General features: G+C 36.9%; 1 protein-coding gene across 4 annotated transcripts; it reads left to right on the top strand.

Annotated features, from left to right (window-relative positions):
- On the top strand, positions 1-26,352 carry cdk11b (cyclin dependent kinase 11B). 4 transcript variants are annotated; one of them, XM_073818742.1, is made up of 20 exons: positions 1-78; positions 669-799; positions 3,355-3,470; positions 3,733-3,860; positions 4,121-4,159; positions 4,278-4,437; positions 6,919-7,067; positions 8,470-8,607; positions 8,936-9,034; positions 9,105-9,224; positions 11,001-11,072; positions 11,176-11,375; positions 11,457-11,669; positions 14,191-14,296; positions 14,387-14,508; positions 14,636-14,743; positions 17,429-17,545; positions 21,675-21,823; positions 25,511-25,700; positions 25,931-26,352. In XM_073818742.1, exons 2-20 carry the CDS (start codon positions 689-691, stop codon positions 26,021-26,023), a joined length of 2,430 nt encoding a protein of 809 aa, XP_073674843.1. In that variant the 5' UTR covers positions 1-78; positions 669-688; the 3' UTR covers positions 26,024-26,352. The 4 variants fall into 4 exon arrangements, with proteins under 4 accessions (XP_073674843.1, XP_073674841.1, XP_073674844.1 ...); XM_073818740.1 differs by having other exon boundaries at positions 6,859-7,067; XM_073818743.1 differs by lacking the exon at positions 4,121-4,159.

Raw genomic sequence — 26,352 nt, 5'->3', positions numbered from 1 at the left:
CCAGGATGTAGTTGTGTGGAAGTGGGAGGAAGGGAATTGTTCTTCCGGTGTTGTGAAAACGCGCCGAGTAAATCACAGGTGAGTAAAAGACTGGTTGTAAATAACAGTTTTATAGAGGTTTGTACAGTTATAATGGCGCTACTGGGATCTTTGCTAGCCGTTTGAGCGGGTCGTTTCTTTTGTTTTCGTTCAGCGCGAGAGAGATCGCGAACACGCGCGTCAACATCATGTGAACGTAACACTGACGATCAACTGAAACACTCAAAACCACAACACACACAACATTCAATTAACCGAGATTTGAGTAAATTGGTGGGAACTGCCGTGACAAACAACATTCATTTGTCTTTATAAAGAACTGAACTCGACCTCACGAAAATCCTCTCTGAGGACTGCTTCATTTAAGTTGTTTGGTATTTCAGGTAACGTTACAAAACTCATTTTCACGTGTTAATGTTCTCCTATTGCTCTCTGATAGAGGATTAATAGGTGATTAATGAGTGTTTGTTGAGTGAGGGACTGCTCAGGTGACGCTGTCAACTTTTGTATGTTTTTTTTATTAAGGTTTTAATGTGATGGCTTCGCTTTCTGTGGTTTTATCAAGCATTGAATGTTTCTGTGAAGTAGTTTGAGATGAGATGAGATGTGTCTGCTCGTGTTGTTTGCAGTGGGAGGTGATTTGGAGCTGATGGGGGACGAAAAGGAAACCTGGAAAGTTAAAACGTTAGACGAGATCTTACAAGAGAAGAAACGCAGACGAGAGCTGGAAGAGAAGAGCGACCCTAAACGCCCTAAAAACGTAAGAGAGTCCCTTCATAATCATCTGCAACTCATTCATATATGAGCTGCACACTAAGCTTTTAGTTATTAACCCTCCTGTTGTGTTCTAAATTTGAGGACAACTTCTGAGTTAGGGGTCAATTTGCCAAAAATCAACCAAGGAAAAACTGAAAAGCTTGTTAGAGACTGAAATGTGAAATTACCATTTGTATTTACTGTGTTATTTCTATTGTGTTAGTAGTCAATTTGACCAACACACTGCAAAAAAATACTTTTATTGCTTAGATGTTTTGTCTTGCCTCCAGCCTAAATATCTAATAGTTCTTAAATCAAGGAGGATTTTCTAGACAGGTAAAAATTATTTTCTTGTATTCAGAAAAAACAAGTCAAAATTAAGTGAGATTTTGCTTAGAACAAGCAAAGTACTCTACCAATGGGGTAAGAAAAATAATCTAGCTAAGATTATTTTTCTTACCCCATTGGTCGATTATTTTGCTTTTTGATTTTGAATTTTTGATTTGTTTTTTCTAAAAAGAAGAAAATAATGTTTACTTGTCTAAAAAATCCTTCTTGGTTTAAGAATTTTTAGATATTTGAGCTGGAAATAAGACTAAGAATATCTAACTAAGAAAAGCATTTTTTGTAGTGCATATGTGACCCTGGACCACAAAACCAGTCATAAGGGTCAATTTGAAATTGAATATATGGCATTTGAAAGCTGAATAAATAATCTTTCCGTTGATGTATAATATTTGGTCACACTTTATATTAGGTGGCCTTAACTATCATGTACTTACATCAAAAAATGAGTACAATGTACTTGATGTGGCCATATTGCATAGCAAAACCCTTTTGCTTCTGAGTTATGGGTAAGGGTAAGGTTTGGTGGTATGGGTAGGTTAGGGTTACAGAAATTAATTACAAATGTAATTTCATCTTGGGTTTTTAAAAAAAGATAAGTACAGTAAAGTTGTCCAAATGAAGTTCTTGGCAATGCATATTACTAATCAATTTAAGTTTTGATATATGGTAGGAAATTTACAAAGCATCTTCATGGAACATGATCTTTACTTAATATCTTAATCTTAATGATTTGTGACCTAAAAAAAAATCTATAATTTTGACCCATACAATGTATTTTTGGCTATTGCTACAAATATACCATGCTTTTAAAGACTGGTTTTGTGGTCCAGGGTCACATATTTGTTTAATTAAATCGCAGTTTAGTCATTTAGCAGATGCTTATATTAAGTGACTTAAAAATCATGATGAATAACAACCGAAGAACATCTAATGTTCAGAGTGAAGCCAAAGCCAAAATCTTTTGGGACACCAATATTTATTTCTGGATCATTCCGTGTCAAATTAACCAAATTTCACAAAACTTCCCCGGCTCCAATTTTTGTTTTTGCTAATATTTTTTTCTGAGGAAAGATAGACATGTATAGTGATGAAAGCCATATTATTAAATGTCATGGATGAGTATTTACTGAGTAATCCACTATTTTATAGATGGAGGTCAAAATGCCAATTTTCAGATGGGTAAAAATGACTTCAGAAAGATGGCAGCATCGTAATGTTATTTTTACACAGAGATTAGTAGCTCTATTAGTAAAATCTGATGACTTCAGCAATATTTGTTGCATTATGTGCCAATGGTGACCATTCAAAAATGGCGAAACAGCACTTTTTACCAGTTTTTCTCCTTAGTTTGCATGTCTGTAACTCAAGATGTGTTAAAGATATCTTAATTCTCTTTTAGATGTTGGCTCTTAGCAAACTTTCCTTTTGGCGTCTTTATTTTTAACGCCCTATGAGATTCGGTTTCAGATGGCTCCAGGAGTAATTAATTCAAATTTACACATTTTCAGTGGTCAAAAAACCAAATGTGGGTCAGTTTGAAAAAACAAAAAAAAAACATGATAATTATTTTCTTTTCAAGGGGAATGTCTGAGGAACAAATAATTGTAGTATCTCGTTAAATTATAGGCAAGCAAACTTTGGAAAAATAATATTGTATGTGCAATGCAGTTGTCTTGACACAAAGAAATGAGATGCATCTCTAGTTTTAAATTTTTTTTCTTCAGACACTCCTCTTTAAGAGAAAAGTAGTATGTCTTTTTATTTTTCAAACCAACCCACATTTGGTTTTTGAACACTGAAAATGTGTACATTTCAACAGTTTACTCCTGAAGCCATATTAAAACTCCAATATCTCTGGACCTGAATCTCAAAGGGCATTAAAAATAAAGATTCCAAAAGGAAAGTTTGTTAAAACCCCATATCTAAAAGGGCATTAAGATATCTTTAATACTTCTTGAGTTATAGGCATGCAAACTTTGGAAAAATAATATTTATGGCACTCAAACTGGTATGTTCAACGAAGTTGTCTTGACAGAAGGAAACAAGATACATCTCTACTTATTTTCATTTTGTTTGGTGTAAGTAGTATTTATTGATATATGCAAACAATATATTTGAAGGAAATCACAACAGTGCAATAACAACATTATTACATTTTAAAATTATAAAATGTTTTTTTTTTCTGTGTGTCAAATGTTTTGTTTCTGGCAGACGGATGATCGCGAATCCAAACGGGACACTCCGGAGGAAGGAGAGCTACGAGACCACAGGATGGAAATAACAATAAGGAATTCACCCTATACACGGGAAGACTCGACTGAAGACAGGTCAGTGTCTCTGAGCGACTCCGTCATGTTTGGAGAGGTTTAACTGGGGCTGGACAATTTGGCCAAAATGTATTAACACTGGTAATGTGTATCGAAAAATTGGAAATGTGTTTGAAAATCATATCACCGTTATTGATGATAAATATATATATATTGATATTGAATTATTGTCTGTATGAGAATGTTAATAACGGCTGCTGCAAGAGAAGAGGAGTTGTGTGTGTGTCTGCTTGATCCGCTCATACTGAATGTATTTGTGCAGAGGAGAAGAGGACGAGTCTCTGGCCATCAAACCCCCACAGCAGATGACAAGAAAAGACAAATCCTACCACAGAAAAGAGGAGAAGAGGAAGGACAAGAGGAGGCACAGGAGCCATTCTGCAGAAGGAGGTCTGATAACGTCTGCCCACTAGATAACATTATATTACTGACAAATCATTGAAATTTGCAGCAGCAATATAAAATACATCCTAGAAAATTAAACATTTGCAAGGTTTAAAAATATTAAAGCCAGTATTAATGAATCTAGGATTTTCAACTCCGGCCACTGGCTAAAATTGTTTATTCTTGTGGCCAGAAATATTCATGTAGAGATTTTCATTTATGAACCGTTTATGAATTAAACTTTGGCTAATCTGCTTGTCCTACAGAGCTTGCTAATCATGATCAAGAACAAATCAAAATCTCAGGTAGAAAGAGACATTCAGTTCATTAAAGTCAGGACATGAAATGCATGAATTCTGTTCTTGTCTGGAGCTTTGCAGGTAGTCATTTGTTGTTTTTTTACGTCTGATGTTGTGTTCGCAGCAGGGAAACACATGCGCACCAAAGAAAAAGAGAAGGAGCGGGACGAGCGAGAAGAGGAGAGAAGGAAGAGACAGTGGCAGGAGGACAGCAATAAAGCTCGACGAGATTACGAACGGCAGAAGCGGAGGGATCAAGCCAGAGCTCACTCCCGCAGAGAGAGGTCACACACGCACTGCAATTATTTCAACAAAAATAAACTAAAAACAGTGATACTGTGAAAAATGGTATGTTGAAAAAAGTAGATTTTGCTGCCTAATATTTTTGTGGATCCCGTGATGCACTACCAAAAAAAAAAAAAAGCTTATTTGGTAATGATGTATTAAGTTGTTCAAAAGTGAGCATAAAGACATTTGTGTTACAGAAGATTCTAAGGGTGTGACGATACCCCTACATTTATCTACAGACATTTAAAAAACAAAAGTACTGGGATAAAAGTTTATAGTTATTGTCTACAGTAGCCAACAAAACGAAGGTATTTTTAACACTTTATCCTCTTCCGCACGTTTAAAAAAATTATTTATTGTTGAATCATTTATTCATTCAGGAGACTCTTATGTTGAAACAAGTCTTTATCAATTGAGATAAAATTTAGTTTAAATATATATTTTTAAAAGACTTAAGCAATGAACATTTTGTCAGAACCTCTAGTAAATTATGTTATTTTGGTTAGATTTGTAATCAAAATCGTGATCTCCAATTTATCAAAATGAAAAAGGGTTTTCAATGTATCCAGAATCATGCAGCTTTAGTAAACGTGTTTATTACGGCATATATTTAATTAAAATAGTTGATATCAAAATGCACCTACATTTTTTTCAGTTGAATAAAATACTATTTTCCCCTATATATTTCATCATTGAGGATTTAAAAAAAAGTTTCAAAGTCTCGTGTCTCATCACACCCCTAGAAGATTCCCATTTCAAATAAATGCTGTTCTTTTGAACTTTCTATTCACCTGTTAATCCTGAAAAATAAGATGTATCACAGTTTCCACAAAATTATTGTGCAGCACAACTGTTTTCAACATTGGTAATAATCAGAAATGTTTGTTGAGCAGCAAATCAGCATATTAAGATGATTTCAGAAGGATGTGACACTGAGGACTAGGGCTGGGCGATATGGCAAAAATGTAATCTCGATATTTTTTTCCCCATATTGAACGATAACGATATACATTTCGATATAAGCTGTTGATGTTGCCAGCTTTAAAATAGTATCCCAACAATGACTAAAGCCACAAAAATGAAAGGGTTCATTAAATTACATTTAAAGTATGGTTTATTAACAAAAACAGATTACAGATTTGGCCTTAAAAATTAAAACAACTTACTAAAATAAATTAAAAAAATAAAAGTTGTGACAGAGTATGGTAAATGAGAGTAAATGTACAAAATGTAAACATAAAATTATTGTAAAAACATAATTTGTAACACAATTATTTATTTATTTATTTATTTATTATTATTATTAACACAATTGTTTATTTTCTCTATTATAGGTTGAGCTATTTAAATTAGAGGCAACCACTGCATTTTGAAACAATCTACAGTATAAATAACAAAAAATTACGACACAGCTCTTTCTTAATCGTATTAAGTGCAGACAATTCAGCCATAATCTAAGTAGGCTACTCTCTAAATATTCAAAGTGCAAATAGAGACGGATATTTCAAGCATGATACAGAGCTATAGACATACACAACCTATCATAGCCTACATACTAATAACAGCCTAGATATGTCATGTAGCCTAATTTGTGTGCATTGCGGAGTCACTCTCTAAACAAGGGGGGTTAAAATTGCTTTTGAATGCGCGTGCGTTTTTTTGCTTTCGGTTTCAGTTTTAACAATCGCGCCAAACTCTCAGCTGAGCTAAGAGTCACTTTTGAGGTAGCCAAACCACTTATATAACGGAATTCGTGCTACCTTTTTTGTCGACAATTTCAACATCTTTGGATAATAACTCGAAGTTAGTTTCACTTTCGTCGCTGCTTCCTCTCTCCTTTTTTTTTGTCGTCCTGGTGTTAAGTTTGCTTGCTTCGCAAAGTGCGGTAGGAAATGAACTTTGTACTTTGACGTGCACGCGCACGCTGTACGCTGATTGGCTGTTGTCGCATATTTCTGCTGTGTGATTGGCTCTTAGATTAATCCATATCGAGCAAAAAATGTCTAGAGCCTATCATCGTTATTAACATAAATTTTATCGCGATTCGATATGATATCGTTTATCGGCCCAGCCCTACTGAGGACTGCAGTAATGATGCTGAAAATTCAGCTTTAATCACAGAAAGCAATAACACTTTAACAGATATCTCATAGAAGTTATTCTAAATTATATTATTATTTCACCATATTACAGTTTTCACTGTATTTACACAGCCTTGATGAGCAGAATAGACTTGTTTTCAAAAACAAACTTTTGAATGATGGTATGTTTGTTGATTAATGGTACATTCATGTGAAACAAGATTGTGGTTGTCATCTGTTAAAGGATGTCATCAGCCTGTTATAGTCAGAAAGCTTGTTTGACTGATTTGTCGTTCAGCGGTGATGTGAAGCGTCTGTTTTCATGCACATGTGAAGGTCTCTGAACTCCGGAGCGCGGCCGGACCTGACTGCTGTGTGTGTTCATGTGGACCACAGGGATCGACTGGAGCAGCTGGAGCGCCAGCGGGAAAGAGAGCGCAAGCTCCGCGAACAGCAGCAGAAAGAGCAGAGAGAGCAGCGCGAGCTGAAGGAGAGAGAGAGGAGAGCAGAGGAGCGCCGCAAAGAGAGAGACCCCCGCAGGGACGGTATGTCAGCAGCGCAAAACATGGACACACAGTGGTCACTTCACCATTTCGTCATCAGATACACACAAGATCTTAACTGCAATCAGACAAAATAAAAGTTCAGTTTAACTTGAAGAAATGGTGACAGATACAGTGCTGCACGTAAATGAGCAAACACCCTCTGAACCTTTACAAATTCAGCAATTACTCTTTACTTGGAAGACATGTTAGGGTTCTCTAGAGATAGAATAATCTAGAAAGTCCGCTTGATCAGTTACCAAAGAAGAATGTTCAAATTATTCACGAAAATACAATTTTCTTATCAAAAATTGAGTACACCCTCTTAAAAGTAACTAAAACTAAAAACTATAAAACTAAAACATTTCTGGTGTAACTTTAAGGCAAGTATGTTGATCCAAAACTATTAAAGATAAAACATTTCTTGACAATTAAAAGTGTTACATAGCCCACTGAATCATACACGGCATAGCATAAAAGAGGACAACGTTACAAGAGGAGTACCAAATTATTGTTTTACGTGTGAAAATATAGCAAAAGTAACACACAAATTCAAAAACAATAGACTTGTGAAAAGGCCCCTGAAATAATTAGGTCTTCACTTTAAGCTCTCACTTAGTGATGAGTCAGTATTTGCTAGAAAGAAAAAAAAAACCGTGATTTGTCATGAACTTTACACTCAGTGCCAAGAAGGATCAGAGTAGTATACTTGGAGTTATGAAGGACATATTAATTACTAGAATATTTCATTTCTGCAATCCCTCATTTAAACAAAATTTGCTAAGTTACTTATTTTACAGAAATTAATGATATAGGTTTCTCTGTTTTTATTAAGACTGTTTAATAAATTAAAATGTTGCCATCTTTCTATGAGTTATATTAGTGATCATTAAGAAAACACATCTTTTGTATTTGTATTTATGCTGTGCACTGTATGTCTATTGTATACTGGAATGTAATAACAGTAATGTAGTTTTTAAGAGAATTTAAGAAACAATTGCACAGTTTGAACAGCAAACCTCTGACGTTTTGCACTGTTTACCAAAAATAGAAGGAATTGTTACATTTTCTTCTAATTTAATTAAATATCTTATGCCTTCATTCATCTTTTATGATTTATTGCAAATGTATTCCAAAAACTATGGTAAGGCAGACAACACAGTATTTTGCATTGTTAACGTTTTATTCAATTGTTGAAGTTCTCTGAATTCAATTGATTAGATGTTATTTTTGATTATTAACGCATCATTAAATAATTAAAAATGGAATCCAAAACAATTAAAATATTCCCACTAAATGCCATATATTTTGCATGTTGAAGCTGGTGTTTTTTGGGCAGAGTTAGCTGCCAGGTGGACCAGACATACAGCTGTGCTGGACTAACGCACCGCTGACTGTGTTTCAGGGCCTGTGTCTCATCACAGAGCAGCTCCTGCAGACGAGTACGCAGATAAAGGACGCTCACGTCACCGCAGCCGCAGCCGCAGCCCTGTTCGCCAGCAGAGAGAGACCAAAGCAGACAGCGGTGAACAACGGAGAGCAGGTTACACACTCAGTGTACCTCTTCTACATAATGCATCATTAATACACTTCACATCTAATACATCTACTCGATTTACGTGTTGAACTGCAGTCTGACAGCTAACGGACTGTCATCAGCTCATCTCTCTGCCTTCATCACATGTCCTGACGTGAAATTGTGCATGTCATATCACATTTATGTGAAAGGCACATTGCTCGAAAAACATTTGCAAAACATTCGTGTTACAGTGTCCTATTGTCCTTATAGTTGAGAATTGAGACTCTGTATTGTATAAAGCGCTACAGAAATAAACGTAAAATAAACATCTCTGTTGTTTTGTTTCTGTTAGTGGTGCGGGAGGGGAAGATAGAGGATAAAAATCCACTGTCAGAACTGCAGGACATCAGTGACAGTGAGAGGAAGACCACCACACCAGAGTCATCAATAGGTACATCTCTCTCCCTCTCTCTGTCTGTGTGTGTGAGAGATGCAGGTTAACTGTGTGTTTGTTCTGTCAGGCTCTGGGTCTGAGGATGAGGAAGGTGAGGAGAACGATGAAGAAGAGTCCAGCAGTCAGAGTGAGGGAGATGAAGAGGGCGAGTCAGGATCAGACTCTGAGGGGTCAGAACACAGCGAAGGTGAGCATGCACACACACACACACACACACACACACACACACACACACTGTACGTTTAATAGATCTTCTGCTGGAAGTCAGCCTGTTTTGGGTTGTCTCGGTGTTTTTGTATTTTGTGGGTTTATTTACAGTCTGATTAGAGACATGTTGAAGCAGATGATTGTGTAAAAGCAGGTTGCTTTCCTCTCATTGTTGTTGATAAACTATAGGTTGGTAAAATTATAAAAAATCAAATAAACAAGCACCAATATTTTTTAAACTAGTCATTTTAATAGGCCTCACAGAAACAATTAGGCTTATACAAAATATTATTTGGCCTGCTTATGAGGAAACCATATGTGACCCTGAACTACAAAACCAGTCTTAAGTAGCACAGGTATATTTGTAGCAATAGCCAGCGATACATTGTATGGGTCAAAATTATAGATTTTTCTTTTATGCCACAAATCATTAGGATATTAAGTAAAGATCATGTTCCATGAAGATATTTTGTAAATTTCCCACCGTAAATATATCAAAAATATTTTTTTTTTATTAGTAATATGCATTGCTAAGAACTTCATCTGGACAACTTTAATTCTCTCAATATTTAGATTTTTTTTTTTGCACCCTTAGATTCCAGATTTTCAAATAGTAGTATATCTGCCAAATACTGTCCTATTCTAACAAACCATAGATCAACGGAAAGCTTATTTGCCTGGCTTTCAGATGTAAATCTAAAAATTTCACGAAATCCACCCCTGTGACTGGTTTTGTGGTCCAGGGTCACATATTATCTACATTCGTTAAAGGTGCCATAGATTGGAACACTGTATTTACCTTGCCATAGTTGAATAATAACAGTTCAGTACATGGACATGACATACCATGAGTCTCAAACACCATCGTTTCCTCCTCCTTATATAAATCTAGTGTTTGCAAAAGACCACTGAAAAATAGGTCAATTCCAACATAACATAACACACTATTACATAAGAGTCGTGACCATTAATAGTTACGCCCCCAACATTTGCATAGCCCAATCATCAGAAGTTCTGCAGTTAGGCTATTGTGAAAAATCAAAGCGAACACAATAGTGAAAATGGCAGATCGAAGGAATAAATGTTATGTTCCAGGTTGTACAGGAGATGTTAAGTGCAGGGATGGGTTGGTGTCTGTTAATCAGAAATGTAAGGAAAACAAATAAGGTGTTCTAATAAAATAAGGCGAGCCACTGACGATGGCGAATGATTTACAGATCCTGAGCAACACTAACAAGCATCTAAACTTGTAAGATGTGTGGTAAGTACTGCCGCTGTAGTATAATGTTACACAGAGCATGTGCGATCACAAAAGTGAAAGTAAAATGATCGTACATTCAAAACCTCAGTTTCAATGACCCACATATTAATAGTGTCTCGAGCTACGTGATTATATATATTTTCCTCCATGTGTCAGCTACTGAATGGCCACTCTGTGAAACAGCCAATCAGAGCAGAGCTCCTCGTTAATATTCACGGACCTTCCGAATAAGGCAATAACAGAGCATTTCATTCTAGGGACAAACCCTAGGGTTGTAAATGGACCTGTAAAACCGTTTCTGGAGAATTTTTGCCCTTTCCTATGTCATATACCTTCTATGTAGATATCAGAGAACAATTTAAAATATTGCATCAATGGCACCTTTAAGTCATAAGAGTTGATTTGGGAGCTGAGCCACAAAGGCATTTTAAAGGTCTGTCATGTTCAGCTGAATTCAAGTGTTACACATAAGAACATATTCTTCTTCTTTCTCAGGTGCCATGAGTGATGAAGAACAGTCAGAGGAAGAAGAAGAGGACAGAGAGAATGGAAATCACATTCCTCCCAGTGAGCATTTAATCATTTTTGTGATGACAAAGGTGTAATTTAATATTTTAGTGTTGTCAGATATCTTTCACATCACTTGTGCCTGGTCGTGTTGTTGTGACAGTTCCAGAGTCGCGGTTTGATCATGACACTGAGGTGAGCGCTGAGGAAGAGGAAGAAGAGGGCCCTGAGGAGGCCGGAGACGTCACCCCGCAGTCTCCCTCTCACTCAGCCACACCAGAAGACAACTATGTCCCCGAATCACCGCCCATCTCACCTGTAGAGCTGAAGAAAGAGCTGCCCAAATACCTGCCCGCTTTACAGGTACACAAGCACGCTTGCATCTGTCTGCTTACACATCACACCTGCGCAGGTGTGTGACTGCTGTCCTGCTGTGCTTCACAGGGCTGCCGGAGCGTGGAGGAGTTCCAGTGTTTGAACCGCATCGAAGAAGGCACTTACGGCATCGTCTACAGAGCCAAAGACAAGAAGACGGATGAAATCGTGGCCCTGAAACGACTGAAGATGGAGAAAGAGAAGGAGGGCTTTCCCATCACCTCCCTCAGAGAGATCAACACCATCCTGAAGGCCCAGCACCCCAACATCGTCACCGTCCGGGTCAGAAAACACTCCAGCATTTACTGTCAGCACACAACTGTAGAAGAATACTTCTGATCAGGGTTTCCACATATAGGCCCGGTTTCACAGAGAGGGCTTTTAGGACGTTGGAAGTCATTTTTATAAATGTGCTTAGAAAAAAAACTTTACGGTTGTGCATCTTGAGGCAAAACAAAGGCACTGATTTATTTTCAGTCAGATCAGTCAGCGGACGTTTTCTTTCTTTTAGTCTCGGACTCAGTTAAGCCGTGTCTGTGAAACCGGGGGATAAAGTTTTAATTCCACAAAGCAGAAAGTCCTTGCATTCAATGTTGCTTGCATTGCAAAAATTGTTATATTCCTCTATTTTTGTTTTCCAGTACAAATATCTGGACATCCTTAAATCAAGATACTTTTATTTGGTACACAAAAACTGAACAAAATGAAGAGTTTAAACAAGAACAAATATGTCAGTGGGGTATAATGAACATTTCCCTTTGAATTGAGTTGGTTTTACTGAACTCCTTTGATAGATGTTTGTGACCCTGGACCACAAAACCAGTCTGAATAAACAAGCTTTCCATTGATGTATGGTTTGTTTGGATAGGACAGTATTTGGCTGAGATGCAACTATTTGAAAATCTGCAATCTGAGGGTGCATAAAATCTAAATATTGAGAAAATCACCTTTTAAAGTTGTCTAAATGAAGTTCTTAGCAATGCATAACACAAATCAGAAATTAAGTTTTGATATATTTACAGTACAAAATGTACAAAATATCTTCATGGAACATGATCTTTACTTAATATCCTAATGATTTTTGCCTTAAAAGAAAAAGTTATAGTTTTGACCCATACAATGTATTTTTGGCTATTTTGTGCTACTTAAGATTTTTTTAAAGCTCTTGTTTTAATCATGAACTTTCTATAATTTGATCAGAAGACATGACTTTTGTCTTTTTGATTTTCAATTAAATGTATCTTGGTTTAAGAGTATAGATATTTGCACTGGAAAAAAAACATGCAACGTTTGGGGAAAAAATAAATTTTAAAGAATTAAAAATTAGTGATCTGTTGAAGTGTTGCTAATACAGGACATTTACATTTAGATACTATACTGACTCTTACGTTACTTTTACTTTATTCCAAACTTTTTTTTTTTTACATTTATCTTCATGAAACCTGCAGAAACCCTAAATATGCATTTAACTTTGAGGTGCTCTAATTACTTAATAGATTATACATACCTCACCAGGGCTCGCAAAATTTCAAAATCTCTGGTAGCCCTTGGGGCAGGTACTCTTCAGATTTTGGTAGACCGAAAATGTATTTAACTAGCCCAAATAAAAATAAAAAAGACCAATTTTTTTAAAATATAGAAAATTAGATAGGAGTCTAATCAAAAATGTTTTTAATGCACAAATATCAAGGAAGTAATTTTATTTCATTATATTTATTTCATTTAGTGTATCTGCAGAATTTGTTTAAATTAATTTACAGCAATTCATGACCCTTTTTAAGATCTGCACAAGAAAAATAAACAGTAATGGGATTGGACAATGTACAGTAGAATATTAAGCCATAAAATGGCATGATTTAAAATTCAGATACAGTTTCACACAAAAACAAAATATCTTACACTATGGCATTTCATCCTTTATACCATTAAAAGGGATAAATTGAGTATATAATTTATTATATTTATTTAAAACATATCACTGTACTTGTTTAGATTTTTAGAAGGCACATTAACTTTTTACATTTACAACTCTGTTTGCTGCATAAAAACAGGGGTCGATAATTGCAATCATTTGACCATAAACAGCTGAAAAAATGTATTGGAAATAAAAAAGTATTCTCTGTCACGAGGAGGCGCTTTAGGAGCGCTGAAATATTACGGTTTCCATAGTAGCAGCTGTACACAAATGCATTAAGGCAGTTTTATCAGGCATGAAATGACAATTCCAACTACACGTTTCTGAAAACAGTCGGTTCCCTTCAGATACATTCATAGAAAGACATCTGTGCCACATTTTGTCTTTGAAATGTGCAGCGTGCATATTTATTCAATGACATCATTGCCTTTTGAAATGTAATCCAGCCATATTGCGATTCTCGTCTTTCCGTCCTCAACTGTAAGACCTCCTAAATTATAATTAAGACGTTACTTATACTATTTTATTTAAAACTTTTAATGGGCTTAAATTTGTTAAAACTAACTTGAGGAGTTTTTAAGGACCTGCAGGAGCCCTCTGCTTTACGATAGCCCGTCGGGCAGCCGGTGAAACATTCTGGTAGCCCGACTGGAAAACACAATAGCCCCGGGACGTCGGGCTAGCGATTTGGCGAGCCCTGCTAACACCTTCTTTGAAGTGAACGTTCTTTTAGTGAACACTAATTATTTTAATGAGATGGTAACGATGTCTTATTCTAACCAGTTACTACAGAAATGTAGCTACAAGTGATTTTAATGGTGGTTGTTCATGAGAGAGTGTTTCGGGTGTCGCTGAATCTCTCCTGTGTGTGTTTTCTGGCTGTTGTAGGAGATCGTCGTAGGCAGTAATATGGATAAAATCTACATTGTGATGAATTACGTGGAGCATGATCTGAAGAGTCTAATGGAGACCATGAAACAGCCCTTCCTGCCAGGTGTGACTCTGACTGCGCTAAACTGCTGAATAATTCATCGTGTTGCTCTGATGAGGCGATTCACTCGCATCACTTCTGTTTCCTGTGCAGGTGAAGTCAAAACACTGATGATTCAGCTGCTGAGAGGTGTCCGTCATCTCCATGATAACTGGATCCTTCATCGTGACCTGAAGACCTCCAACCTGCTGCTGAGTCACAAAGGCATTTTAAAGGTCAGTCGTCTTCAGCTGAATTCTGTGTAAATACTCCGCTGTACAGTGTAAATGTGTTGCTGTGCTAGCAGTGCTCATTAATGATGTGTGACTCAGAATATGACCTGAACGTGACTGTGTTTTGTAGATCGGAGACTTCGGTTTGGCTCGAGAGTACGGCTCTCCGCTCAAGCCCTACACACCTGTGGTGGTCACGCTGTGGTACCGCTCACCTGATCTGCTGCTGGGGGCAAAGGTCAGTGGATCACTGACACTGGCATGACATGTGCAGGACAGAGACAGTGATCAGAGCACCCAAAAATAATCTGGTGTTCATTTACATACAGAAAGAAGGAAATATTGGGATTGAAATGTTTCGTGATGAATGTTTGATCAATTATATTTACATACTCTGAGCACTTATTTGGCCATATGCACAGAGCCTTCTTTAAAACTTCAGCATAACGATAGCAGCTCGTAAACTTCCGCTAAAGTTCATTTTATATGCGCTATATATAGGTGGACACTCTTGAGACTCCTCTACTGCCTCGTTTTTATCAGAAACTGAGAAAAATGATAATTGCAACGTCTTAAATAATGATAGCAACATGACCATTCAGCTTATATTATTTAACAACAGGTAATTTACTTCTTATATAAAATAACTTCATAGTCATGAACATATTTTTAAAATCTTGTAATATTTTAAAGCCTTTATTACTTTTCAACTATTAAAATTCACTTCAAAGATGTTCACTTCACTTTTCATTCATAAAGTCGACATGGGGGAAAAAATTATTTTATTTTCATGAAAATGTCTTTTTAGGATGAAAATGGCTTGAAATGATCCATATAACCAGAAGATGGCAGCAGAGGATCAATCATTGGCTGCATCTGCCACTTCAACTCCCTATTTTTTTTCAAGATGTCTTGCTTTTCGATTTATTATAAAATTACTAGTATAATAAATTGTTGTACTTTTACTGCACTGAAGTATATAATATAGCAAGTACAGAGTCATTACAATAAATAAATAAATAAGCTCAGACACAAACAGCCAATAAGGGTGAGCTATATAAATACTTATATACTGCAGGGCTCGACATTAAGCTTTGACATACACTTGTCCGGGTAAAAAATTTACTTGTCCGGGGCAAAAAAGAGCCTTTTTTTTGCTGTAAATTAATCTGTTCTGAAGCAATAGTCTCATCACTGCTCTATAAGGTCTCACTTTAATCAGAATATTTGTGATATTTGCCTTAAATTGATTTCTAGGACACTTTTTAACTTTATTTTCCTAACCTTACTAAATGTGTGCCATCATTTACATTAAATTCTGAAATTTTGTCAATACATTCAGTTAGAATAACTAGACTCTGTATGGTTACCATTCAGATTAAATCAGTATCAACAAACTCCATCTTTCCACTGCACAGGAAAAACCCAGTCTGCATCGAAAATGCTATTTAAATGTATTTACTTAGACTGTTTATTGTAGATAAGAGGTTCCAAAAAATGCATTTACACAGTAAAATTGCAAATACATAAATAATGTTATAAGATTAATGTTGTACTTTTTTAACATATAAATCTGAAAAATGTTGAAAAAATGCAATACTTTTAAATATGAAACCGAACCACCAATAGGTGGCAGTAAGTCACTGTCTTAATGAGCGAGTCACGGATTCAACCATAGATGGATTCAACCAGTTCGTTCACTGACTCACCGATTCATTAAAAAAATGGCTAAATCATTCAGTATTGAAACAGCGCTGTGTGTTTCTCAGATTTGCGACTGTTCTGCTGTGTCTTTGCTTATAACTATTTCATTAACAAAAATGGTCAGTGATGTGTCTAAAATGTAAGTCAGTTAATATTAACTGCTAGTTTATTGAACTACTGTTGTATAAAATCAGTGTCACGTTTGCAATCGCAATGGTGCTTACCTATATAATATGTTATACAATATTTATCTTTTTTTCTACCGCAGTATGTTTGTTTCTTTGTGTATTAGTTTTAAAATTTCCGTGAGTCAGATAGGCTGCACGAGCTTGATGCTTGATACTGTCCGTTTTCAGTCACCATTTACACTGTAAGTAATACACTCAGAATCATTCTCACCAAAGTTTCGGTGCTGCACTAGTTATTGTTTGTTATTGATGTTTTAATCAGGTTAGTTGTCCAGTCGGGCAAGTTAAATTCTCCTTCACTTGCCCATTCACAAATTCAAGCGGACAAGCGTTAATATCCAGCCCTGTACTGTATAGTTCACTGCAAATTAAATAAGTTAAATATTAATGATATAAGAATTAAATAATGCACTCAATATGAACCAATACGAATTTGAAATATTTAATGTAAGTTAATAATTAAATTCATGATCTTGAACTGTAAAAGCTATTAAACAGCCTATATTTAACCAACACAAACTTGTTACTGCTGTAGTTTAGTTCCTCTGAATTTAGTCTGAATCATTTAATGCACAGCTATTTTTGACATCAGCTTGTCCGATGTTTCGTCTGGTTATTACTGTTCATAGCAATATTTTGCCGATTTACTTGCATATTTTTTTTTCGCATTTGTAATTCTTGAAATGGTATACATTGACATTTGGTCCGCTTAGTCAAACCAAACTTTTCTTTGATTGTGAATGGATTATGTAGAGAAAACGAGCAAAGCACACTCCTATTACGGTAGAGTACAGTTGACCAGAAATGTCAGACTCCACCGTAATTTTTATCACTCTTTTCGGATTTTTTTTAATCTACTTCCGTTGTTGTTTGCAATGTGATGAATCTCAGAACTGGTTTAGGTTTAAGATTTAAACTCTGAAATGGTGTATGTCTCTGTTGAAGTTGTTGCGAACTGGGCTGTGGATAAACTCAAATGTTTTGCAGTCATGTCAGCTTGTTTGAATCACGCTCATGTTTCCTCCTCTCAGGAATACTCCACAGCTGTGGACATGTGGTCGGTCGGCTGTATATTTGGAGAACTCCTCACGCAGAAACCTTTATTCCCTGGCAAATCTGAGATTGACCAGATCAACAAAGTCTTTAAGGTATGCTTCATCACATCTTAAATGTCGATTAAACTGTGTTTTTTTTTAGGTTCTCATCAGGAGGAATCACATAAATGTCCATGATATATTTATCGATCTTTCCATACTCTTCCAGTATAGCTGCAAACACGAAATGCTGTCCGTCTTGTATAGTATGCCATATTTGGATGAGTGCAGCCCAAATCGTACCATGTTAAATGTCTGCCCAGATGGTGTGGATTTGTTGGCAGGGATTGCAACAGTTTTTGAATGCTTGAACCTAAAAGTGATTTCATTTTAAAGTCATATTAAAGTGAGTGTCCGTCTGCATACAGCTAAACTCATCAATGTCTTTACAGTGTCAGAAAAGACTATCGACCCAATTTTTTGACCTGGTTATGAGAGCCAGCACTGGCATGCAACTACTGTGAGAAACTCGTTTTATACTGTTCATACTTTCGAAAAGGTTTTTAGTTAAGTAAAGTTAATTTTAGTTAAAGGAAAAATTAATCTTAAACATCTTATTGAATAAATAAACCTGGCTCTAGCCATGAACGTAGCCATTGATGTGCATAATGCATGGCATAAAAAAGGGTAAAATCACTGTATGCATGTCGAAATTATGCAACATCCAGCCTGATAGGGTGTGTTTGTACTGGCAAAATCACTTTTTTTTACTCCGATGTGACTGATGGGATATTGTTGCACGAGTGTAAACACAAAAATCTGCACAAGGTCTGATTTTTTTTTTTTTTTTTTTTTTTTTTAGCCACCGTTCTGAGCCACTTCCAAATGTGGTTTTAAGTCAGATACATATCTGATCTGGACATCTGACCTACGTCTAAACACTTTAACTCAATTCCCATTGGGAGTTCCCAGCCATCAGAGTTCAAGGGAGACACGTTTGTACACAAAGATAACTTTATCATAAAGTCAAATTATGAAGCAGATGTTCCCTGAATGCACTCTCACAAAAACTGAGGTGGAAAGAGATTGAGCGCACACAGGAATAGGGCTGCATGATGTTGTGAGCATGTTCAGAGCATACTGCACTCCTCTCTACACTGCACACTTGTGGTCTAGTTACAGCAAAGCTAGCCTGCATAAACTCCAGGTAGCTTACGATGATGCACTGAGAATTTTGCTGAGAAGACCACGCTGGTGTAGTGCCAGCGAGATGTTTGTGGCTGCAGGTGTTAATACACTGCAAGCCACATTGAGAAATGTTATGTACAAATTTATATGTCGGCTGAATAATGCAGAGAACTACATAATTATGGCCTTGACCAGCATCAAGTTTAGCACATTAGTATAAGTCCAAATTATGGAAGCATTGGTATAGTTGTCTCCTCTGAAGTTTTTTAGTGTCATTTATATATTTATTGTATTGTGTGTACTGTCTTGTTCCTCGTTTGGACCTGTGAGTCTGTAATAAAGTTTATTATTTGTGAGGCGTGTTTAGTCAATGAAGCCGGTACTTTGATTAGTAGTAAATCTCCATCACGTGCGTTCAGCGTTCGGCAATTAATACACAGAGGCGTAAATCACTGACCAGCTAAGCCAAATCATGCGATTTTGAGCGAGTGATTTACGTCTCTGTGTATTAATTTCCGCTCCAGCTGAACACACGTGATGGAGATTTACTACTAATCAAAGTACCGGCTTCATTGACTAAACACGCCTCACAACATCGTGCGATTAATCGTGCAGACCTACACAGAAACATTCAGGAGCACAGAAACTTAAGAGCCACTGCCCCATTCGTTTTATAAAGAAAATATCTTTACTACTATAAGCTGCATCATATTTTTTAACAAAGTAATCATGTTGATGTTTTTTAAGTTGTTACTATTAGTAACTTGTAACTAGTAACAATTATCAGCTCACCTTTTCACTACAAAGAGATGCTTATTGCTGACAGGTTATTCACACACACTCTTTTTGAATTCATTTAAATATATGTAATCTTACCAAAATCATTTATCTAACTTAAAGGGATAGTTCACCCAAAAAAGAAATTTTGATGTGTGTCTGCTTACCCCCAGGGCATCCAAGATGTAGGTGACTTTGTTTCCTCAGCAGAACACAAACGAAGATTTTTAACTCAAACCGGTGCAGTCTGCCAGCCAAATAATATGAGTGGATGGGCACCAGACCTTTAAAAGTAAACAAAAACATGCACAGACAAATCCAAATTACACCCTGCGACTCGTGACGATACACTGATGTCCTAAGACACGAAACGATCGTTTTTTTTGCGAGAGACTGAACAGTATTTATATCATTTTTTACCTTTGATACACATCCACGTCCATCTGTCCTGAGCACGAGTTTAGCATCCGGCTCGTGACATGTGAACGTCATGTGAACACTCATTGTTTCCACAGAGCACAGAGATTGTGGGTATAGCGGCTATTCAAAATGGTAACTACTTGCGCTTATCCTGATTGTTCAAACCGATTTAAAGGTAAAAGATTACGTTTGCTTGTGCAAACTCATCAGGGACTTTTCACCGGTTTCCCCTTCTGGTGTTTGCGTATTCTACGCCAGAGCGCACACATGTCACGAGCCGGATGATGAGCTCGTGCACATGACAGATGGACGTGGCTGTGTATCAAAGGTAAAAAATGATATAAATACTGTTCAGTTTATCTTAAAAAACGGTTGTTTCGTGTCTTAGGACATCAGTGTATCATCATGAGCCGCAGGGTGTAATTTGGATTTGTCTGTGCATGTTTTTGTTTACTTTTAAAGGTCTGGTGCCCACCCACGTCCATTATTTGTCTGGCAGACTGCACCGGTAAAAATCTTTGTTTGTGTTTTTCTGAGGAAACAAAGTCACCTACATCTTGGATGCCCTGGGGGTAAGCAAATAAACAACAAATTTTCATTTTTGAGTGAACTATCCCTTTAAAGGAGAAGTTAACTTACAGAAGAAGAAAAAATATAGATAATATACTCACTCTTGTCTTTCTTTCTTCAGTTGTAAAGAATAGTTTCTTGAGGAAAAAATTTCAGGATTTCTCTCCATATAATGGACTTCTATGGTGCCCTGAGTTTGAGCTTCCAAAATGCAGTTTAAATGCAGCTTCAAAGGACTCTATGGAAAGGGATTATGCAAACATTCTTTATATACAGCTGTTTAAAACCAGAGGGTCACTGAAAGCGATCACGATTAAAGTTTGGGTGGGGGATTCATGTAAAGAACAGTTTCTTCTCTGAAAGGACAAAAAAAATACATTTTATATAAAAGCTGCCACTGCTATAGTCATTTTAAACACGGAAAACTAAACCGAATACGATTTCAACCGAGAGGTACCGCTCAGATCTTATTTAATTGAAACGAGTGAACGAACAGAGTCCTGCACGAGCCCAGCCCGAGACTCTTAGACTTTAGACCCGAAGCCTGTCCTTGTCTGACAACTTATCAGAACAGAGTTTCAGCCATTAAAATATTTTTTGGATTCTAATGGCAAAGTGGCTAGATTTCGTTTCGTTTCCTTTTTAAGTTAATTTAGAGAGATGTTTGGAACATTTTATTTTTGTTAAATTCAAGCTTTTGCTTTTTTAAAGTAATGACCTAACGACCAAGCGGCCAGCGGCAATGAGTTGAGCATGTTTAATAAATGTAGCCTTCTCAAATCAACACGACTTGCATTAAATAAAATCTATAGACATGAAACACTTGATGCATTTCAGAATATTAATTTAAACATTTAACCTATTTAAATGTGCGCTGTTAGATGCATATCATATCATAAAATCATACAAGCCCCCTGGGACACGTGTTCTGGCACCGGGATTGAGTTCGTTATTATCGGTTATGGTCTATTACTGAACCGATACCGAATCGTCCTTGTCTGCATCGTAAAAACGATTAATTTCTACACCCCTAATTTCCAGCACAGCAGACTTTTTTCAGGAAAGCAGACTTTAAAGAGACAGGAGCTAAAGCAGAGTGAAAAAAGGTGCTGCAGCACTATGAGACAGATCATTTGTTTTGAGCTTTAAATCACGTAGATGTATTCTAGCAGACTCCAGAAATAGCATGATACAGTTGGAAAGCACTGAATGTGCTGGAGTACCTGACATGGCCTTAAACCTGGTTTTTGATCTGACGTGTTCACCGTCTCTCTTCCTGTGTGTGTAGGACTTGGGCTCTCCCAGTGAGAAGATCTGGCCGGGATACAGCGAGCTGCCTGCGGTGAAGAAGATGACTTTCACAGAATATCCCTACAACAACCTGCGCAAGCGCTTTGGAGCGCTGCTGTCCGACCAGGGCTTTGACCTCATGAACAAGTAAGAGCATTCACAGCTCTTATTATCGATAACGAAAATCATTGACAACGATCCTCATTATGGATTAATCGGGTCTGCCCACAGTGAACGTACAACTCCAGAGGGTCACGTCAAATTACAGCACTGAATGACAAAAATAGACAAAATGCATCTAAAAATAGTGGAGGAAACAGAAAGAGATGCTGCAGGACAGTCACGTGATCCAAGCTGCCCAAAACATCAGAATTCTTGATTTTAAACTTTTAGCTAATAGCGTAATGGCTTGCCCTGTGAGGCGCTTTGACAGATTCATTAGCATCCTCAGCATGAAAACTTTCAGTTTACGGTCATATCCTTATCTATAAATGTCACACATTCACACGAGCATTTCTATTTTTGCATAAAACTTCATCCTGACAGTCTGTGTTAAGTTTAAGTCTTTACTGAATGAGCGTCAGACAGCCGGAGCACAGAGAGGGAGACAATTAATACTCAGCGCAAAAACATTTATTGTGCTGAAATATTGTTGAATGTTAAATTTAGGTTTAAAAGACAACATGTAGTGCACATATTTATGGAGAGTAGGACCGTAAAGGGATAACAGTGTAATTATCTTAAATATAAATATCAGACGCTTCATAGCTGCCTTTTATATAAAGAAATGACAGTAAACGTGACTTTGATCAAAGTGAACGCGTTTTCCTGCAGAACATTCCTCTCACCTGTTGCTTAACACCTGTTGTTTGATTTTATTCCTCTTTATTATCTGTATTAGGCTGTTCTTGTCATTTTTAATGTAGAGATTTCACCTTTGTTCACTATGTACAGTGCTTAACAAATTAAAATTAATAAAATAAATGTATGTAAGGTTTTCAACAAATGATGTAAGGTCCAGACTAAGAGTACTGGCGATTACCAAAATCACGTTTTAGCTTTCTGTATTGGTTAGGCCTCCAATATGCATACGCTTTTTAGTAACAGAAGGCTATTTGTAATGCTGTAATTACTGCGGTTATCTATAACAAAAATAGTCAAGCGCTTTATATATTTTTATTCAAATATTTGTCTTTTCTATTTATTACGACTGGTGGTCTAATAAATTAACAACTGTGTTTTCATAGCTTTCAGTTGGCACTTTTGTTTGAAGGACATTGGGCAAAATGTGGCATAGTGTGATTTTTGTCAATAAAATAAAATAAAAAATGGATTTTTAAAGACAATTAATCGAAAAAATAATCAACCAAACTAATTGATTATCAAAATAATCATAAGTTGTAGCCCTACAGCTCACCACATTCACAATAGTTTATATTTACCTGAAAGTTTTCTGTTTTTAATTAGATGTAAAGTTTTGTTCAACAATTCAATGTTTTAAGACGCTGGGGATCAGCCTGTTATTAGACGCACTGACAGACTTTCACATGCACTTCGTCCTAAAGCTGGATTACGGCCGTGGTTAAATGCACTTGCATCTGCGAACACTTTTATACGAAATTGATGTACACCCAGATAGATGGAAATAGATCTGTGCATTATTAGTTTGAATGCAGCCTGTTAAAGCTGCCACTGATCTCATCAGTAAAAATCAAACGACAGTAATGATAAGGAAAAAAGAAAAACCTATAACTATTGTCTGTAAACTTTCGGGTACTTAAAGAACTCTTATTTTCAGTAAGCATTTGTTTTAAAAAGTAGCCTGCTTATATAATAAAGTTAATTTTGCACAAAATAAATTTGATCAAATGAATATGAAAAAATGTAGCCATGTTCAGTAATATTGAAAACTGAGAATGTGACACATCATGATGTTTAGTTGATAATTAAGAAGATTGTGAAGATTCTCAGCCCTACTTTTAAAATGGCAGTACTGACATACAGCCAGCGCACTTATACTATAAACAAAAAGCATAAAACCTGCAGTTTGACCTTTTGTTAAAATGTAAAGTTGTAAAGATGTATTTGCACAGCAGAATAAATTGGGGAAAAAATGTAGATCAAGCATCGTTTTGGAATGGGATCGTGAAGTGCCTGAAGATTCCCACCCCTAGTACTTACTGATGCTTTCAAGACTGCCACAAGTCATCTGAGCAGCTCACGTTTGTCCGTCTAGTTAACCTGATACTGGTGATTAATCAGCTGTAGAGTGGAATACATCACAGAAAATCAAACCCGTGCAAAGTATGAAAGCGTTGAGCGTGACACGCGACAGTGCTGTTAACTGGCCTGAAACTCATTATTGTTCACAGACTGACTAAATGTGCCTGGACTTTTGTTTTGCTGAAGGTCTGCATCAGTGCAGAAACAGCTGCTTCACATTATCAAACACTGCAGTTAAAAGCAAAAGGCTCCGAACAGCGATACGTTACAAATCGGATCGAAAGCGTTTGAAGGTGTTGCGAAGCACCAGGATGTGTGTCCTTGTGACCATGCGTCCCTGAGGCTCCAAATAAGATCCAGTGACTTTTATATAATGCTATTATGTAAAAATCTAAATAAAATAGTTTAATTTGCAACTGCAGTTGGTTGGACAAACACATTTAACATTTGTTCTGGAAACCTCCTGAAGCATTTCTGAATATTTACAAACCTTGTCATCGAGTGCAGCATAAGCAGCGGTGTGACTGATCGCCAATCATTCATTCGGAAATAAACAGCCTTCGGTCCGAACGTTACTGTGAGATGTTTGTTCTTTTTTAGACGTTTATTTTGCCAGTTGAAATCCCTCAAGGGGCTTGTTTCCAAAGTTTTAAGAGGCCCTGATGTGAGGGATGCTAACTGAAAGCCCCATCACAGCCTAGCAACAAATTCCACATTCATATGAGAGAACGGCAGAGGAAACGAGTCACAGAGAGGAGGAGGAAAAAAGATATTTAAGTCTCCATCATATTCTCATGTTTTGCTGAACGGCTGAAACATGCTTCATCCAGCCCAGCTTCTAATGTCGTACTGAGTGTTTGATTATGAAGTGTCATATAATCTAAAACACTTTGTTTCAATGCCAAAATCATTCATTTGCTATCTTAACTTTTGCTTTGTGTCTATAAAGTTCAAGAGCAGGCTGTAGAGTCACTGAAATAGTTCAGACAAAAATGAAAATGTGCTGAAAATGATCACCCTCAGATTGTTCAAGATGTAGATCAGTTTGTTTTGTTGATCAGAATTCAGGAATTGTGTCTCACCAGTGGATCCTCTGCAGTGAATGGGTGCCGTCAGAAGGAGAGTCCAAACAGCTGATAAAAACATCACAATAATCCACACCAGTCCAGTCCATCAGTTAACATCTTGAGAAGACAAAAGCCGAAACAAATCCATCATTAAGATGTTTTGAACTAAAGTGCGAGTCTATAATGGTCTGTTCTGAATCAGGAGAGAAGTCTGCACAGATCAAGCATCATTCAAAAGCCAAAACAGCTCTAAACAAACACGTGGCTGGTTTTTGATGGGAGATGGATTTTTAACTGGAGGAAGCATTATTATGGATTATGGATTTTAGCCAGAAGCAATTGTTTGAAGTCAAAAACATCTTAATGATGGATTTTTGTCTTCCAAACATGCAGCTTTTCACTTCACAAGATTTTAATTAGCAAAAATAACTATTATGTGCATTGAGTCAGTTTAACCTCACAGCTTTGTTTACAGTTCCTACAGTGACAAGAGACTGGCTTTTTTGTAGTGTTCACATCAGTCTGCTTTCTGTCTCTGTCCCAGATTTCTGACGTACTGTCCTGCCAAGCGGATCAGCGCTGACGAGGCACTTAAACACGAGTATTTCCGGGAGTCGCCGCTCCCCATCGAGCCCTCCATGTTCCCCACCTGGCCAGCCAAGAGCGAGCAGCAGCGGGTGAAGAGAGGAACCAGCCCGCGACCGCCGGAGGGAGGACAGGACTTCAGCCAGCTGGTACAGAAGCTCTTGAAGTCAACATTAAATCAAAACCAACTCTGTTGCCTTGAATACATGTTTCTGAATAATTCAGCATGCGAGTTATTATGAAGAACAAAACTAGATTCATATTGACCTGAAGCTTTTTTGAACTCTTTTAACCAAGAGGGGCCACTGTTCAGCTCTTTGTCTTCTCGTCTTTGTCTAGTTATTGTTTCTCATTCCCATCTTTCTGTTGTCCTCTTCAGGGTGATGATGATCTTAAAGAAACTGGCTTCCATCTGACCACTGCCAACCAGGGCGTCTCCAAAGTCGGTCCAGGATTCAGCTTGAAGTTCTAAGCTCCAGCACCGACGGGCTTTCTTTGCTAAAGTGTGACATGACGCTGAGACTGGTTTGAGAACGAGCGTCAGAGCAGTTCACTGAACCTCACTGGGACACACAGTACGAGGACCTCCATGAAGTTCAAGTGCTTTAAATTCCTCATGTTCATCTGAAGTATAACATGTTGGTTAGTTTTGCTTGGTTTTCTCGCTCTTTTGTTCAATCTGAAAACAAGCAGCAGATCAGCATTTTCAGACTACTTTTATTTTTTCTCTTTTGCCGTCGTAGTTAGGCGAAGGATGGTGAAAACCCATATGAATATTAAATAAAACTGTTTTAAAATGTG

This window comes from Garra rufa, chromosome 15, assembly GCF_049309525.1.
Source record: "Garra rufa chromosome 15, GarRuf1.0, whole genome shotgun sequence".
Lineage (NCBI taxonomy): Eukaryota > Metazoa > Chordata > Actinopteri > Cypriniformes > Cyprinidae > Garra > Garra rufa.
This window is presented reverse-complemented; position numbering and strand designations above follow the sequence as displayed.